Source organism: Nothobranchius furzeri, chromosome 18 (genome assembly GCF_043380555.1).
Source record: "Nothobranchius furzeri strain GRZ-AD chromosome 18, NfurGRZ-RIMD1, whole genome shotgun sequence".
Taxonomy (NCBI): domain Eukaryota; kingdom Metazoa; phylum Chordata; class Actinopteri; order Cyprinodontiformes; family Nothobranchiidae; genus Nothobranchius; species Nothobranchius furzeri.
The window spans coordinates 36,581,885-36,598,111 of record NC_091758.1 but is presented as its reverse complement, the minus strand read 5'-3'; the positions used below and the strand labels follow the sequence as shown (position 1 = coordinate 36,598,111).

The 16,227-nt window shown below is 43.1% G+C and overlaps 1 protein-coding gene and 2 long non-coding RNA genes across 6 annotated transcripts in view; 1 reads left to right on the top strand and 2 right to left on the bottom strand.

Annotated features, from left to right (window-relative positions):
* The window catches only part of tiam2a (TIAM Rac1 associated GEF 2a), a 107,850-nt gene that overhangs the window by 26,567 nt on the left and 65,056 nt on the right, over window positions 1-16,227 (bottom strand). For 3 of the 4 annotated variants that reach the window (XM_070546728.1, XM_070546729.1, XM_070546730.1), the window contains exons 4-9: window positions 14,852-15,293; window positions 14,603-14,775; window positions 13,862-14,086; window positions 10,208-10,393; window positions 9,952-10,095; window positions 2,188-2,244 (exon numbers count right to left, since the gene is read on the bottom strand). In XM_070546728.1, the coding sequence (XP_070402829.1) occupies window positions 2,188-2,244; window positions 9,952-10,095; window positions 10,208-10,393; window positions 13,862-14,086; window positions 14,603-14,775; window positions 14,852-15,293 (1,227 nt within the window). The remainder of the gene's footprint in view (window positions 1-2,187; window positions 2,245-9,951; window positions 10,096-10,207; window positions 10,394-13,861; window positions 14,087-14,602; window positions 14,776-14,851; window positions 15,294-16,227) is intronic. The other variant, XM_070546731.1, reaches the window with a different exon arrangement.
* LOC139063841 (uncharacterized) lies at window positions 4,705-5,346 on the top strand. Its single transcript, XR_011517171.1, has 2 exons — window positions 4,705-4,868; window positions 5,215-5,346. It is a non-coding gene; the product is annotated as an uncharacterized lncRNA (long non-coding RNA).
* On the bottom strand, window positions 5,542-6,276 carry LOC139063840 (uncharacterized). The gene is made up of 4 exons (XR_011517170.1): window positions 6,108-6,276; window positions 5,978-6,035; window positions 5,835-5,903; window positions 5,542-5,725 (listed from the first exon to the last, which is right to left on the bottom strand). It is a non-coding gene; the product is annotated as an uncharacterized lncRNA (long non-coding RNA).

The following is a 16,227-nucleotide window of genomic DNA, read 5'->3' as shown; positions in this document are numbered from 1 at the left end:
CGTCTGTCTGACTTTTCTGAAAACCTGTTGAGTTTTCCTCTACAGTCATCTGGTCCATGTTTGGTCTGAAGACGTTTAGGATGTCCTCAGCTAGACGCTGTAGCCCAGAGCAGAGACCGGTTAAATCTAGAAGAACTCAAACCTTTACTGAACAACAATAGCAGAGATGCTTACATTCAACATCAATAGTTCTAAGGATAAGAAGTCAAACATGTCTCATCATCTGTGTGGTCGAAACATCTCGACTCTGCTGCAGACAGGAGGGTGGAAGTCCATGTAGGTGTAATTTTTCCATCAGACTCAGCGCTGACAGCTCCATACCAGATCCAGCTGCAGTGTCAGAATATCCTCTCCTTCTCCGGGCTTTGGGCTCGTCCTGCATGCTTTGTTCACAACAACATACCCTTAAAGTGACTTTACTGTAGAGGATTAAAAAAGATGGCTGCTTATTAGTGTAATCTACGAGATTTGTGTCCCAAACACAGCAGCCAACACAAAGCCACTAAGACAGAAATGAAGAACTGTGCCTGTTATGGTCATTTGTTTCTTCTCCTTCTTTTTAGTCCCAAGAGTTTTAATCCCCAACAGTTCAACACAGATTCATGTGAAGAGCAGTTTTCTTCACTCACAACCAAATCCAAGAGGTTTAAACACTCATCTGAAGGCAAAGCTGTTTAAAACAACATTAAAGCTCGGAACTAATGAAAGGCGTCTTTGTTTTCCTGAACCACTTCCTGTTCTAAATCTTTCAAGACCCTAAATAAGAGCGGTTTTGTCCCAGAGACTCACTGATTCACTACATCCTGTACATCCCATTGCATCTTCACTGTCTCAACGTGTCGTTTACATCGGTCATCCAGCGGGACGTTTCTTTATGGTGGCTTTCTGACGCAACTAGAAACGAGCTCAAGAGGCCACGGTGGTTTCATTCGTTTATTTTAATATCAATGTTGGCAAACAGTAACCTGCCGTTTCCACTGTTCACTCACTTTGAAATAAGCTATAAGAATTTTGTAATAACTTGATTTTTTTCTGCATCCACTGCAACAAACAATAGATTTGTCTTTCAAAGCCAATACCATATTTTCGGGACTATAAGTTGCACTTATTTTCATAGTCTGGCAGGTCCTGCGACTTATATACCAAGTTATGTAAACCGCGCTGCTGCGGGCCAGCTCCGGTCCAGGTTTCAGCTTCTCTGCCCCGCTGGGAGGGTTTGAAACACCGCCATCCTCAGCTGGAGACCGTGGCGCGCTGCTGCGCCCTGATTGTTTATTCTGTTATTGTTACAGGTACTTGTCTTGCAATGTGAAACGCTTGGTCTCAGATTTTGTAAGAAAAATAGTAAAATTTCCCCCCAAAATGCGACTTATATGTTTTTTTCTTCTTCGTTACACATTTTATGGCTGGTGAGACTTCTACTCCGGAAAATACGGTAAATATCTGTAAGCAGAACAGATCCCTGGTGATGAGTTTCTAACTTAAGTAGGTTTTGGCCCAAATCAGACGGTCTGGTTGTCTAATTAAAAGGTTGTTTGAAGCCAAAACTAAAGAAATAACTAATTTTACCGTTTCTGATGCATGAAGAGTCAAATTAGAGCAAAATAACATAATTCAAATCCTTAAAGAGTGTTGAAATCATTTGGCGCTTTATTGTGAACATGCAGTTCAGTAAAAATAAGAGAAAAAATTGAGGAAGTTTGCAGAATTGCTGCAATGTTTCATACGTATTGATCTGTACACAGAGCTCTAGTTTCCAGCTGCTCAGGTGATCAGAATATGAATGAGTTCCTAATTAAACGCCCGATAACGGTCTTATTTTTTAAATGACGTACATGGTTTGTTTGTGTGTTCCCACTAGCTTAGAGGAGAGTTCAGGCATGCTGAACTTCTGTTAGATCTGCTGACTTTATCTCAGACACCTGCAGATCAACATGAAAGGAATCTCTGCTTTTGATCCTGAACAACTAACACACTCAGGCAGGCACACACACACACCTTTTAATCTCCCCACACACGCGTGTAAAAATATCTTTACACAGCTCCACTATCAAAGCTGTGAAACAGAGCAGAGGTCAGAGCAACAGAAGAGTCGTGGCTACTTTCAGACTGAAGGTTTTTGTCTTTACTCGACACCGCATCAAAGATCTGGAAACCAAAGCAGACAAAACGACGCTGCTGACTCACCTCAGAGCTCTTTGGTGGCAGGGTGTAAGTCTGACCTCCAGCGTCGCTCTCAAAGATCTGAATGCAAAAGACGGACGGGTTACTGCCCGACTCATGGCTGTTGCTTCGGCAACGCAGTATTAGACACACTGAGCTGGTAGTTAGGTAGTTAATTAAAAACTGCTGAAGGTGAGAGGAGACCTTTGATACGGCTTTCATGTGAGATCTGCAGCCCTTTGAAGGTGTTGTGGTAAAAATATGCTGCGTGTGTGTGTGTGTGTGTGTGTGTGTGTGTGTGTGTGTGTGTGTGTGTGTGTGTGTGTGTGTGTGTGCGTGCGTGTGTGCACAGGGTCCACACAAAAAACTCAGAAGGCATAGTCCACACAAACCCATAAAAACACGCGTGTGTGTGTGTGTGTGTGTGTGTGTGTGTGTGTGTGTGTGTGTGTACATTTAGCGATTTCTGTTGCACAGACATGAAAGGAGATAACAGTTGGATAGTTGAGAGGAGAGGACAAGCGTTCCTCGCTCTCCTCATCTGACCCAAAGTGCTAAAAAATCTTGATCGGTTCAAACATCCTCAACCTGTTCGTCATTGCTCCTCGGTCAAAAAGACATAGTTATGAAAAGAAAAGGCAGGCAGCACCGTGTTTGCCTCTCTGGTTAGTTGAATATTTGAACACTTCTGCTTAAAACCGATCTGAAGGGGTGACTTTAAGGGTCTCTGGATTACTTTACAATAAAAACATGATGAGGAAAAACTTTCCAGCCCATTATGGAAGCAAGATCTGCAGACCATCTTCCTCCTCCGCACTTGAACATTTATTCACTGGTGATAAACAGTGCCGCTTCGTCGTAAACCGTCTAATTTTAGAGCGCTCTACCAACTCTCCCACAAATCCTCAGACCTTGGCCCACTTCCCACAGCTGACAGCCGGCCAGCTCCTTACTGTAGCTCCGCTGGATGATGAGAGTAGAAAGCAAGAGGGAAGGGTGTGGGGGGGTAGAGAGAACATGACTTTGGGGCAAAGTTCTGGAGCACAGAGGTGAAGGAGATTTAGGCTTTGTCAACATTACTACAGGAATTACAATAGATGAAAAACTGAGTTGGAAGCCTCATATAGATATAAAGTTAAAAATATCAAAAAATATAGGACTTATGAGTAGAATGAGATTTGTTTTAAATATTAAATCCCTTCAGATACTCTAACTCATTTATTTTACCATATCTGAGCTATGGTGTTGAAATATGGGGAAATAATTACAGAGCAAATATTTATCCTATATATTTACTTCAAAAAAAGGTAGTTCGAATAATTTCCCATGCTAACTATTTTGCTCCAACAAATCCTATCTTTATCCATTTAAAAATTCTAAAATTTTACGATATTATTGACCTGCATACACTGGTTGTATTATATCAGGCATATCAGGCTCATCTTCCACCTTATTTCCAAAGGATGTTTGAACTAAGGGAAGGAGGATATAGTCTAAGAGGAACTGGGATAAAAAAAAAAAAAAGAATATTAGAACCAGTAAAAAACAAAGATGTATCTCAGTAAGAGGAGTGAGTTTATGGAATAGCCTCGAGGATAGATTAAAAAATGCATGCTCGTTGAAAATATTCAAAAAGAGTTTAAAAAATAATGCCTTACGTAATTACCAAGTGCACCAAAATTAGTTTTGTCACACGTTTTATACCTCTTGATTGATTTCAATTGTTTTTGTTTTATTCATGTTTATATCTCTTGATTGATTTTGTTGAAATTAGGATGATGCATGTAATAACTGTATTGTTTATATGTTTATTTACTTTTGATATTTATGACAATGTTGATTTTTTTTAATGAATTAATGGGTAGGCTTAAATAAGTTTAACTTCAGCCTATACCTTTTCGCTCATAAATTATATCTAAAGAAACTGTTTAATTTACAAGAGGAATTTGTACCTGTGATAATTATTATTATGTTCTTTATTAGATAATTATTTTCCTATTCATGTGTTTTATATGTATTTGTTATGACGGAAATAGATAAATACAAAAAAAAAAAAAAACATTGATGAGTCAGGGTGGAAATTGTGCGAGAGGGACTGACGCTCTGCTGTTTATCCTCTGAGAACCAGGAGTTAGGAGGAATTGGGGAGGGATGAGGAATGATGTGAAGAATAGGAAGAGAAAGGACAGATAAAAATGCAAGGTTCAAGAGATTAAATAGGTGCAGAAGAAGTAGAGATAGTGCTCTTGAATCGGGGGCAACTGAGCTTAATGGAGGTCCAAAGTGAAGAGAAGGCAAGAGAAAATATTAAAGTCGGACGAGAAAATCTGAGAGTATAAAGACGTGCTTCTTAGAGACAAATCAGTCAACAGCCAAATTAAAGAAGTTGTCACTCCCCCCTCAGAGTCTTACTCCACCCACGTATCAATTTTAAAAGCTGCAACATTAGTAGGCGTTGCCTGGAGGACCGAGAGGGCGGAGCCGCGGCAGTGACGAAACGATGGCTAACTAGACGAAGCTAGCTCCCTTCACTCTGAGCAGTTATTAGAAGTGGAGGACGTTTCTCCCCCTCCTTACCCAGACACTCGAGAAGAAAGGGACCAAGTCTATTTGGAGGAGACAAGCGGACCTGAGCCTTATTATTGTTTTGAGCTTGTGAGTTGCCTGAAACTACAGGAACCAACCCAACAGAACCATCTCTGAATGTAAGTAGCCGTTAGCCATAGCATCAGATTAGCTGCAGGGTTCGTCTCCACGGCCCGAGAGCTAGTATTCAGCATGTTTTAGAGATTTATCTCCTTCAACACACCTGGTTTTAATCAGCAACAAATAGCTGAGCTGCTTAACAGCTAATCTAACCTGTTAAAGCAGGAAAACCACTGAAACGTGCTGGATAGCAGCTCTCCGGTAGCCCTGGGCTCAAGCTACAGTCTGCTGCATAAAGTTGTGAAAATATCCCATGAGAAAATTATTCTGTAATGTGTTCAGCCCACTAAAACTGCCCTGATTTCTTTATTTATTTACTAATAACAGCTGCTCTCTTGGTTCTAGGTCCTCTGGTGTCTGCAGGTCTCCTCTGCTGGTGTCGTCAGGATCAGGAGCTTCCAGAAGAATGTGCCTTTCAATGACTCTTTCCCCCTTATTTGTTATATTAATTAAATAAATCTCAATTGATATATTTCCTATTTTTGTTCATGTCCATAAATACTTAAACATGCTTGAAATTAAAACGAGCTTTCAACAGTGAGGTGCTAGTTTAATTCATCACAAAAGAGCTAGTTAAACATGCGACAATGTGATAATTCAATTAATGTAATTTATAAATATCCATTAAAATATCAAAACTGGAATCAAAATGAGATATTTGGCAGCACAAAAAACTTGTCAAACACAATATTTATTATAATAATTGTAGGTAGACAGGAGACAGAGCTGATGGAGGTTCTCATTCATCGAAGGAAGGCTGAAGGCTTTCCAGGAACAGGAGATGTGGTGTTGTCTCTTCTCTCTCTATTCTGCCAGATGAGCTGATAGGTTACAGGTGTGTGAGGACATCCTCATGCTGTCACAACCAGATGACAGGAGTTATCAGGTGATCAGCCAGGCTAATGATGAGATGCAGAAAGAAAACAAATCCAGGACAGTGTACAATAATATGTGGTGTTGCTCACCTTATGTGCTCTTATAAGTATTAACTTGTGCCTGCCTCATGGTGTAGAGTCCATATTTTGCTGAGTGTCCTGCAATAATGCAGGTTATTAGTTAATTTACTTTTGATAGCAAAAACAAAATATTTAACGTAAAAGTTATTTACCAGGTGAATCAGCTCACACGTCACCACCAAGTGTCACAGGGCCAGAATCAGTAGCCTCCTTCATGATGTAATCACATACTTATTTAATTGTTAATATCTTAAAAATTCTGAAATGTTTTAATTTTTTTACCTTGAACAGTTCACTGAGCTTGCACTGTCACTGAGGTGGAAGCTGGAATCAACAGCAGACACCTCACATCGTCAGGGGTGTGGACGCTGCTCTGACTTTCTGGAAGATGAATTTCTGTCATGATCCTTGTGTCACAAGACACACTGAGGCTGTGAGCTCTTCTGGCTGACTATGTACAAAAACAAAGAAGCAGCACATTTATAAATGTTTAAAAGAGCATAAAATCACGTGTAACAATTATCTGTAAAACAAATTAAAACTAGAAGGTAATAATAAAATGTTTACATAGAAGATTATTAAAAATAATTCACCTTTGCTACGCCGGTAAAGCTTCACATCAGCCTGGACAAGTACATTCTTGCAGCTAAATCAGTCTGACAGCCAGTGTCTTGGGTAGATTTAGCCTGAAAAAAAAAAAAATAGAAGCACATTGTTGTTGGGAGTTTATAAAGTCAGATAAAATACAAAAGAAACTGTCCTATAAAGGCGCTTTATACCATTCCTAGTGTGATCGTTGTTATAACGTAAAAGTCAGTCACATATGATGTGGAGAGCCTGAAATGCGACCTCCTGAACAGAATTCCTCACAGAACCGGGTCACAAGCTGGGTTTCATGCTGTAATGCTGTCTGTCAACTGGTGCTGCGTTAGTTAGAGACACTGTTGCAGAATTACCGACTGACTAGCTAAAGGAAGTGAACCACGTCTCTCGGACTTTGCATTTAGGTAGGGAATTGTCTTTAGAAGATGTTAAAACTTTATTTAGCTGACTCACCTCAGACTGGAGCCCGCCGTGGTGGGGGAGCAGAGTCGGTGGGCTGCATCTAAATCGCGGAAGAGCCACGGTGGGCACAGCCTCCCTCTTCAAACGGAGGCGTGCAGAATCGTGGGTAAAATGCCCACAGAGCTACCGCAACCATACTACACTACACCATCTTACCATGCTAACACGATATGGAGCACTAAACCCTAACTACTTTCCTAATTACACTAACAGCCAAACACTAACTTAACTACAATATCCAACAGCCAAGCTAACACTAAATAAGTATGTATAACACTAAAAGCTATGCTAAAGACTAGGATATGCTAATGCTATATGCTAATGCTGAACTACGGCTAGCCTACACTCGCTTGCAAATCCAACTCCCAACTCGCCACAAGGCGTGGCCGAGACTCTCATTGCTTTTATAACTTTGACAGAGAGCTGCTACGTAGTACTCTACTGGTTTACGTAGTATCTTACTCTTTAGCCATTGGCTAAAATTTATTCAAAATGAGTCAAATTCTATGTTTTAAGCTGAAGGTGGAGCTATACTGTAGTATTTAGGCAGAATTTTTAATTTTTAAAGAAAATGCACCAAAATGCTAAAATAATGAATACACACATTTAAAACACTATTAGACACTCATTTATACAGTTCATCAGCAAAAAAAAGTTAATTTAGACGTTACTTGCTCTTTAACCGATCATTTCAAATCCAAAACAATAAGAAAACAGCCGTAGGCATTAGCGAAGGCAAAACCTAAGAGGGGAAAAATGAAGGGTGTTTAATATTAAGTCTTTATGCCATCTGCTGGTGTCTGCAGGACCGAGGAGCACACAGAGAACGCCATCGACCACACATGGCCTTTGATTATTCATGTGTGTGTGCTGCAGCGCCACCTCAGCCTTCTGCAGCTTCTGACGTAACCATGCCTCATTAGACCGGCCGGCTGGAGATCCCCGCAATAATAACAACAAGCATACCTAGATGCTGACAGACGCTCACAAACGCACAAACATAAACATCGCCCAGCAGGTGGTGGGAACGATGAGAGGAGCTGGAAGCAGGGAGCAAACCAGGGCAGGGAACATTTTGTAAGCAGACAGCTCACCTACTGAAGATTATGATTAACTTGTAGCTGTGCTGGAAACTCAAATAAGACGCAAGATTGAGGTCACACCGTTCAGCTGCGTCTTTCCTTTCTTGTTCCTCAACTAAAGACCACAGGTCCATGAAATACACGAGTCAACAAAAGCTTCCGGAGTTTTCTCCCCAGCCTGCAGGGCGAACAGCGCTGGATTCCTGTATCGATAAACAAGCGGCCTGCATGACTAATTACTAACCAGAGAGGATTTAGACTTCCCCTGCTGCACCTGGGTAAAGAATGCTCCCATGAGTTTATGCTGATGAGAGGTTTGCAGTCAAACCTGGAGGAAAGCAGGAGGGATGTGCTTCTAATAAATAAACACCCCCCGGAGGGCTAAATGTGCTGAAAGAGCTGCACGTGTTATGTGAGAGTAAGCGAAAAGGCAGCATGGTTGTAGGTTGTTTCATTAACTAATGGGCACGATTTGCATGGGGGGGGGGGGGGGGGGGGGGGGGGGGCATTGACACAAGCTTTACATCCAGAGCGCGTACGCCGACGTCGCAAGTTTGAGTTGGTGTGTTTTAGTATTTTGGAGTAACAACCTTGTTTCTCGTTATGCCTCCATTTTTCTGTCCAGATTCATTCTGTTTATTTAAAGGGACTTTACGGACTTTTGAATTTTTATGCTCGTGATTGCCCCCTCAGGCCAAAAGCGTAACGGCAGCTTCAATAGTAGGCTTGTGCACGAGGCGCGCATGCTGTACGTGCACACTCCTTAACGAAAATAACAGCTGAGACAGTCCTGTGTGTGTGTGTGTGGCCCGGAGGACAGAGGACAGGAGAACGCGCAGCTAATTAATAAAATAATTTAGTTCTGTACCTTTCTCTTCAGCACAGCCGACAAAGGTTTAAGATGGGTCAGTCCTCCTGCATGCTCAGATCATTCCCTTCCCTTGCTTGAAAAATTGTTCCAAAATGAAAGTTGAACCCACATCTTTTTTATATGTGAATTCAATGCCGTTCGGCAAGTCTCAAATAAAAATTTGGGCATCTTACTGTAAAAAAATATACCATTAATGTAAAAAAGAAACTAAACTATATTCACATCCAGAATCAAACCCATGACTTCTGCATGAAAGTCCGACGTCTTACTAGATGAGCTAAAGCGCCAGTGACGTCCTTTGTATCTGTAACTTTTATATCCTTGATAACACCTGAAACAACGTTCAAAGAACGGTTCTTAGCGAAAATGGCTAATTTGCAGGAAATATCTAGAAGAAAGTAGCTAAGGGTCCTCAGAAATGTAGCTAGCTTTGTCACTAGGCGTTAGGAACAGCGACAAAGTGGAACTGCCTCTCTCTCTGCTGCTAAAGCTACGGATAGCAAATGCTACGGGCGATGCCTGAGCGTGAACGCGCATGAAGCAGCCTGCTCGACCCGAGCTTCTCTCTTTTTCTGTGATTTTACAGAAAAACAGGCAATCACAGTAAAAATGCCAGGGCTCATTCTACAGGACCAGGGCATTGCAGGAGAATGTATGAAGAAGAAATTTATTATTTCTATACATGTTTTGGCTGTCAAACTTCCATAATGCCCCTTTAAGATTATCCACTGTTTGGATGTGAATTTTACCCGGAGTTGCAGCTTGGCCTAACTTGGAAGTTATTAGTTTCCTATGTCAATCCAGATCCGGATTAGCCTTGTTGCCTTTCCCAGAACTCCCATTAATCTTGTTGATTTGCATGCTTGCTGAAACGTCCCTTATTAAAGACTTTTTCCCTTTAATTAGAATTTTTATCAGAGATGTGCCAAAAATAAGCAATCGGTATTGGTTCTCAAAACCAGAATCGGTGCTTTTCTAAATATAGAGGCTTGTTATTGTGAGCATTTTTCTTTTTGCACAGATGTTTTGATGTTTGTTGACATGAGAAAATGGTTCATGTTGTTTGTTTGTTGCGTAAGAAGAAACTGGGACTTGCGTTTCCTGATACCTGCGATGCAGAGGGTCTCTTGTCCTGGCCCCTCTTCATAAGGTTGTCGAGGGCTTTCAGAGAGGAGAACAGGCTTCTCTTGCGCTGTCTGCAGGTCAGGGAGAGCGAGCGCCTCCTTGCTGTGGTCTCGTCTCTGGAGCAGATCTGAGCACAGCATCAAGACCACGATGAGAAAACAATTGAAGTATCTGATGTTTCCCAATTCTTTGGTTTGCCTCAGTTCTTTTTCTTTCACATCTGTCTTAAACGTCCTTACCAGTGCATGGAAGGAGGACACAGAGAAAATCCCAAGGCGGCCCAGGGTGCTTTTAGTGGGGCGGCTTGCGATGGCCAGCAGGCTCTTTGGGTTTGGCAGCTCTCCTCCCTGAAGACTGGCGAGGTAGCAACGCATCCTGAACAGGTCCATGTTGAACTTCTCCAGGTTCTGCTCCCACTGTTGGATCTAGAGGAGATTATTTACGTGACTGAATTGAACTCCTACATATGGATTTCTGTTTGGGGGTGACGTCTGAGGTAGGAATGTCTCACGAGAGGGGGAGCCTGGGAGTCAACGAAGGAGTTAGGTTCGTACAAGTGCTTTCATTTAAAGTGTAACCACTTGCAGATGTTGTGGAGGGTAAAGCCATGACTTGATGCAGGAAATCGAGCATGTCAGCATAGTGGCGTGCTTTTTGGTGTGCAGTAAATCTATATGTTCATTTTCTGCCTTGAGAGGTTCGAGACGTTGAACAGACCACCCGTCAAACTTCCACACACCCCAACTTTTACAGTTAGCCCCCTCCTTCTGTTAGCACTGAGTAAGCTATAGGAAAGTGCTTATTTTGTTGGCGGGAGACCGCTTTTAACGAGAACACTCACGTTAAACAGCCCTCCATAACAACTGATTTAATGGGTCTTGTCTGCACTGTGACTTCATTTAGTGTAACGGAGCCTACGGCAGCATCCCACTAGGGTCGCTCACATTGACTGCATTCTTCTGGGTTTGGGGGCAAACTGTGATCGGGGCCAAAGGGTGGCATTTTATGAACATCCTAAACAAACATCTTAAACAAAGAGCTCACAGAGAAATCACTGTGGGACTAATTCACTCTGAATATTTGTAACCGAGCAGGTGAGTGAAGTTAACAAGCCTCCACTGTAGACTCAAACTCGGGAAGCCCAGCTGGAACGTGCATTTAATAAAAATACTTTGCATCTGGCAAGTGGAGGCACCCGAAGTGTGCAGCTCTCTGCAAACTCCCGATTTTATTTTTATCCAAGTCTGCAGAAATCATTAGCTGTTCGTGCTCCGCTTCTCCACCAAGATGCATAAAACTCAAAGTAGTTGTTGCATGAATCTGCAGACAAATGATTCAAATGCAAAAAAAGATCATCTCTGCTCAAGCAGCAGGCAAAAACTTTAAAGGGTTTAAAAATTGCTTTTTAATGCATACATTCATAGATTCATTCATGGTTCTCGGCCGGAAAAGGGTGGCTTCGGGGTCTTGTTCACGAGTGAGGGTAGGAGGGATCGGGAGATCGACAGGCGGATTGGTTCGGCGTCTGCAGTGATGCGGACGCTGAGCCGATCTGTCGTGGGGAAGAGGGAGCTGAGCCAGAAAGCCAGGCTCTCGATTTACCGGTCGATCTACGTCCCAATCCTCACCTATGGTCATGAGCTTTGGGTAATGACCGAAAGAACGAGATCGCGGATACAAGCGGCCGAAATGAGTTTCCTCCGTAGGGTGGCCGGGCTCAGCCTTAGAGATAGGGTGAGGAGCTCGGACATTCGGGAGGGACTCGGAGTAGAACCGCTGCTCCTCCGGATCGAAAGGAGTCAGTTGAGGTGGTTTGGGCATCTGGTCAGGATGCCTCCTGGATGCCTCCCTGGGGAGGTGTTTCGGGTATGTCCTGCTGGCAGGAGGCCCCCGGGTCGACCCAGGACACGTTGGAGAGGTTACATCTCCAATCTGGTCCGGGAACGCCTTGGGGTCCTGCCGGAGGAGCTGGTGGAGGTGGCCGGGGAGAGGACGGTCTGGAGCTCCCTAGTTGGGATGCTGCCCCCGCGACCCGGACCCGGATAAGCGGAGGAAGACGACGACGACATTCATAGAGCGATTGGTTTATTTGACAGCTGGTTAAGACTCTGATAAAGGATTTATTACAATGTCCCGTAATTGTGTCACAAATACAACGACACCAATCAGTAACGATGAGTAAGTACTACAGAGTATACGTGTGACTAAACTCATTAAAATATAATATTCAGTTTGGACAAAATGTAAGCATTTATTTAAGTTAAATGCTATAAAAAATATGTTTTTCTCCTTTTTTAAACCTATTTTTGGGTTAGGTCATTAAAAAATGAGGAACTGTGTGTTTGAACAACTGAGTGACACGGGGGGATGACTAATCAGTTGTGATTATGATTTCTCCGTAGGCTTTAAACAAGCCTAAAGGTCTCATTCACTCATTTGAATAAATCTGCTGTGGTGTCTAGAATGAATGAATGCCTTGTGAGTTGTTTTCTGTGGAAAAAGGCTCTGGTGCTCCTGTTTCAGGGGGTAGAAGTCAGTCCAAGAGTTTTACTCATTAATATTCATTCGTGCAAATATCTCCCCTCTGATTGGCTAACAGCACCACAACTCTTCCGCTGCATTTGTTTGCTCTTCTTTCTTGGGTAAAAAAACGCAACATTGAACTTCACAAATAACACAAGCTGAACGTGTTCCGCCATGTTGTGGAGTTGCTAATGGTTAGCTAGCCTGGACATGCTCTGCTACAGACTTCCCATGGTCACAAACCAAGGTGGGCGGGGCCATGAATGCAAAAAGGGACTGGCTTTTTTTGACGCCACTGTTTTCCAATCTATTGTAAGATTCAAACGGACCCATTTGGTTATTGTTCACAGTTTTTGACATGAAACTAAACAGAAATATTCTCTAAACACATTTTTGCAGTTTGCTTTCTGCAAAATGCATGGTAAGCCTTCTACTGCAACTCGATCGTGTGCATGTGTGTGCGTGTGTGCTTGATTTGAGGGCAAAGTCAGACTTCAAACGAGATCTACTGGCACAGATTTCAGCAGACATGGGTGGGGGTAAACAGGGACATCAAAGTAAGTGCCCTGTTGGTGCTAGACAACCCCACAGAAACCTTAAATCTCTCATCAGCCTCGAGGCGCCTTTATCAGAGTTCTGTCCCGTTCCACTTCTGACCCTATCATTCACTCCAGCTCTGCCGTGTCTCTCTGAGGGGGCACGTCGGCTAATTGGAAACAGACGTGCCATCTCCGTCGCTGCATTTATCTCACCGGTTTCCACTCAGAGCTTTGAGATTAAAGGTAATATTACAGTTCACAACATGCAAAAGGAAAAACTGCACACAGGTATTTCATGGGACCGATAGCAGGTATTAAAAAAAAAACATCTGGATTTCCTCACATTCCACATCTAACACTAATTTCTTGTAAATGCATTAGTGTCCTTGTTAAAACTCTTGTCTGCCTGTCTGTAATCTGCTGCTTGCAGAGTCCAACACAGTGTTGATAGCTTTGGATTGTCCCCCCCAGGCTTGTGTGGAGGAGAAGGAATGGGATAATGCATGTTGTGAGCCCATTACCAGAAAACATCTGGAATCCCAATTTGATGCTCTGGGAACGCGCTGCTCCCCCAGGCCCCCTCGCTATGAGCTCAGGGACTGATGCATTTAGGCCACTTCAGCTGCCCGCAGACGCAAATAAAGCACCAAACTGTCGCCGCGGTCGCCAAATCAGGAGAATTAAGCGGAGTGAGTGGCGTGGTAATTACATACATGATGTGGAACAATAGGAGTTTAAGGAATGAGTAAAAAAATCACACCACAGGGTAAATTAAATCAACAGATCATCTCAAAGGTTTTCAAGGGACGTTGATAATAATTTTATCCTCACCTGGTTCTCAATGGCTCTGCGGTTTTTAGGGTCGCTGACAACAGTCAGCTGTAGCTCGGCCATCTTCTTCATCTTCCCATCCATGTCGATTTTCTGCAGCAGCACTCGGACCTGGCTCCGCAGCAGACGCACCGTGTCCTCCTTCCCCTGGCGCTTGGCGAGCAGCGAGGCGCTGGCGGAGTGGATGGCCGTCACCCAGTTCTCCAGATCCGTCTGGTTGCTGGCCTTAAAGAGGCGGGAAAAGTGAGGACTTGATGAAGAATGAGGCGCTTTATAAACACGCCAGACTTGCGGGTTAGGTAAAGTCGTGGTATTATCTAAAAAGATCACTTCCTCTGCATTTTATTGCTATTACTCATCCCCATAGCAACATACTGGTTAAGCAATGAATGTAACTTATTTATAAAGAGGTCCTTCACTGGGAAAGTTACTTTTGAAAATAATCGGTCATGTTGCTGGTATCCAATCAGAGGCGAGATGTCCGCCAGATCAGAGGCGCACCAGAGCTTTTTTTTCCCTGAAGTGTGACTTACAAGGCATTCATTCCTATTATAGACCGCTGAAAATTCATTAAAATGAGTGAAGGACCTCTTTAAATGATAAAACCTGAAAAATGCAACAGTCAATGAAAACAATTCTCAAGGGACGCTTCAGCTCCAAACAGATGCAGAGTTGAGCTTCGCAGCCGTTTAGTTAGGTGACGAGGATACGTAGGTCGGTTTGATGAAACACGAGCATTACCTGGAACAGGTAGACATCTCCGTACGAGTTGCTCAGACAGAAGACGTTCTCCCTTTTGGGGTGTTCGGGGACAGCCTGGACGATGCCATCTTCGGCCAAAAGGGCGTATCGGGGCGACAGCTCCTGCTCTGCAGAGCCTTTCCCATAAGTTTCATAAAACAACAACGTACAGCCTGAAAAAGAAGACACCAATGGAAACGTATTGTAAAAACATAAATAAATCTCGTAAAACATCTGGTTCAGGGTTACCTTTCAGGGTCACCCAGTAGTGCTTCCACTTGCGTCGGGTGACCAGTTCCAGTTTCCTGTCTTTGTGCAGGGTGACCAGAGGTTTGAAGGAGAGCCAGCCAGCCCGCCTGACCACTCCCTGCTCCTTCTCAAACAGAATCTCCATCTGCTCCAGGGAGCCGTCGGCCGACTCACTGCTGCTCCCATCCTCTTCCGTCCCCGTGGACGGATCTCTTCTGTCTCCACCTTGCCCAGTTCCTATCTCCAGTTCCCTCATGAAGTTCTCGTAGATATTCTGGCGAAGGGCGTCGCTGGTGTTTTGGTGAATGGCTCCTGAAGACTGAGCCCTAGAGGCTCGAGGGAACCAAACGAGGCTGGAGACCTGTGAGGGGGAGCTGGTGTCTGCGGTCAGACCATCTACTCCACTGTCGAAGGCATCGTTCTGGTCCTTGTACCTCATCTCCTAAAGATGAGATCACACATTGGTGTGTATTGGCAAGAATCTTGCAATATGATATATATCACATATCTGGGGAGACGATACGATATATTCATTGCAATACTAAAAGCCAGTGTCGCTGTTCCATCAGAATGAAGCCAGTAATGCTGCCACCTAGCAATCAGAGTTGGAATTGCACCACACAGAAATACAGTTAAGATATGCCTGTAAATTCTCAATAAAAATGTCTGCTTTTAAATATCGGTTAAGTATCATTTTTATTATTTGTGTATAGATATTTTCTTGCATCTATATCATCATGTCTAAAACAGTTTATAGTAAATTATCTGTCAGTATTTAAATAAAAACTGGGGCAGTGACTCGATTAAAAATTTTAATCTAATTAATTAGAGGCTTTGTAATTAATTAATCTAAATTAATCACATTTTTAGAGTGTTTCCGTTTTAACTTAAACTTCTGTTTTCAACTTTAAGACACATAGCTTGTGATTGTTTACAGAGTAGTGAGAACACGGAGCGCTGTCACAGCGGCAGCCGGGTGCCTCTCGTTTGTCTGACTACTTTCATAAACTACTGTTAGGGGAAAGAATTATTCTGTCTGGAGCTTTCAGCGCTGCACAGATGTTACGTAAATGTTAAAAATATAGCTTACAGCAACTTTTGTAAAGTTTCTGGTGCCATCGGGCAGCCGCAGCAGAGACGATCTCTGAAAAATGTCTGCGACACGGACTTCGTTGTTGTCTGGAAGTTTTTTTTCCCCCAAGTTAAGAAAAGAGGCGGACAGGTTTCCTAAATCCTGCATCAGTCCAAGCAAGGCAACTTCATTCTGTTTTTATCCCGTTTTAGTAGCCATTAGCACTGTGCATTGTTGTGTGCGTCAGTGATATTCGGTCTAGAGGAAATCGTGCAATAACAAAGGTTCCGCCTTGCTCGAAATG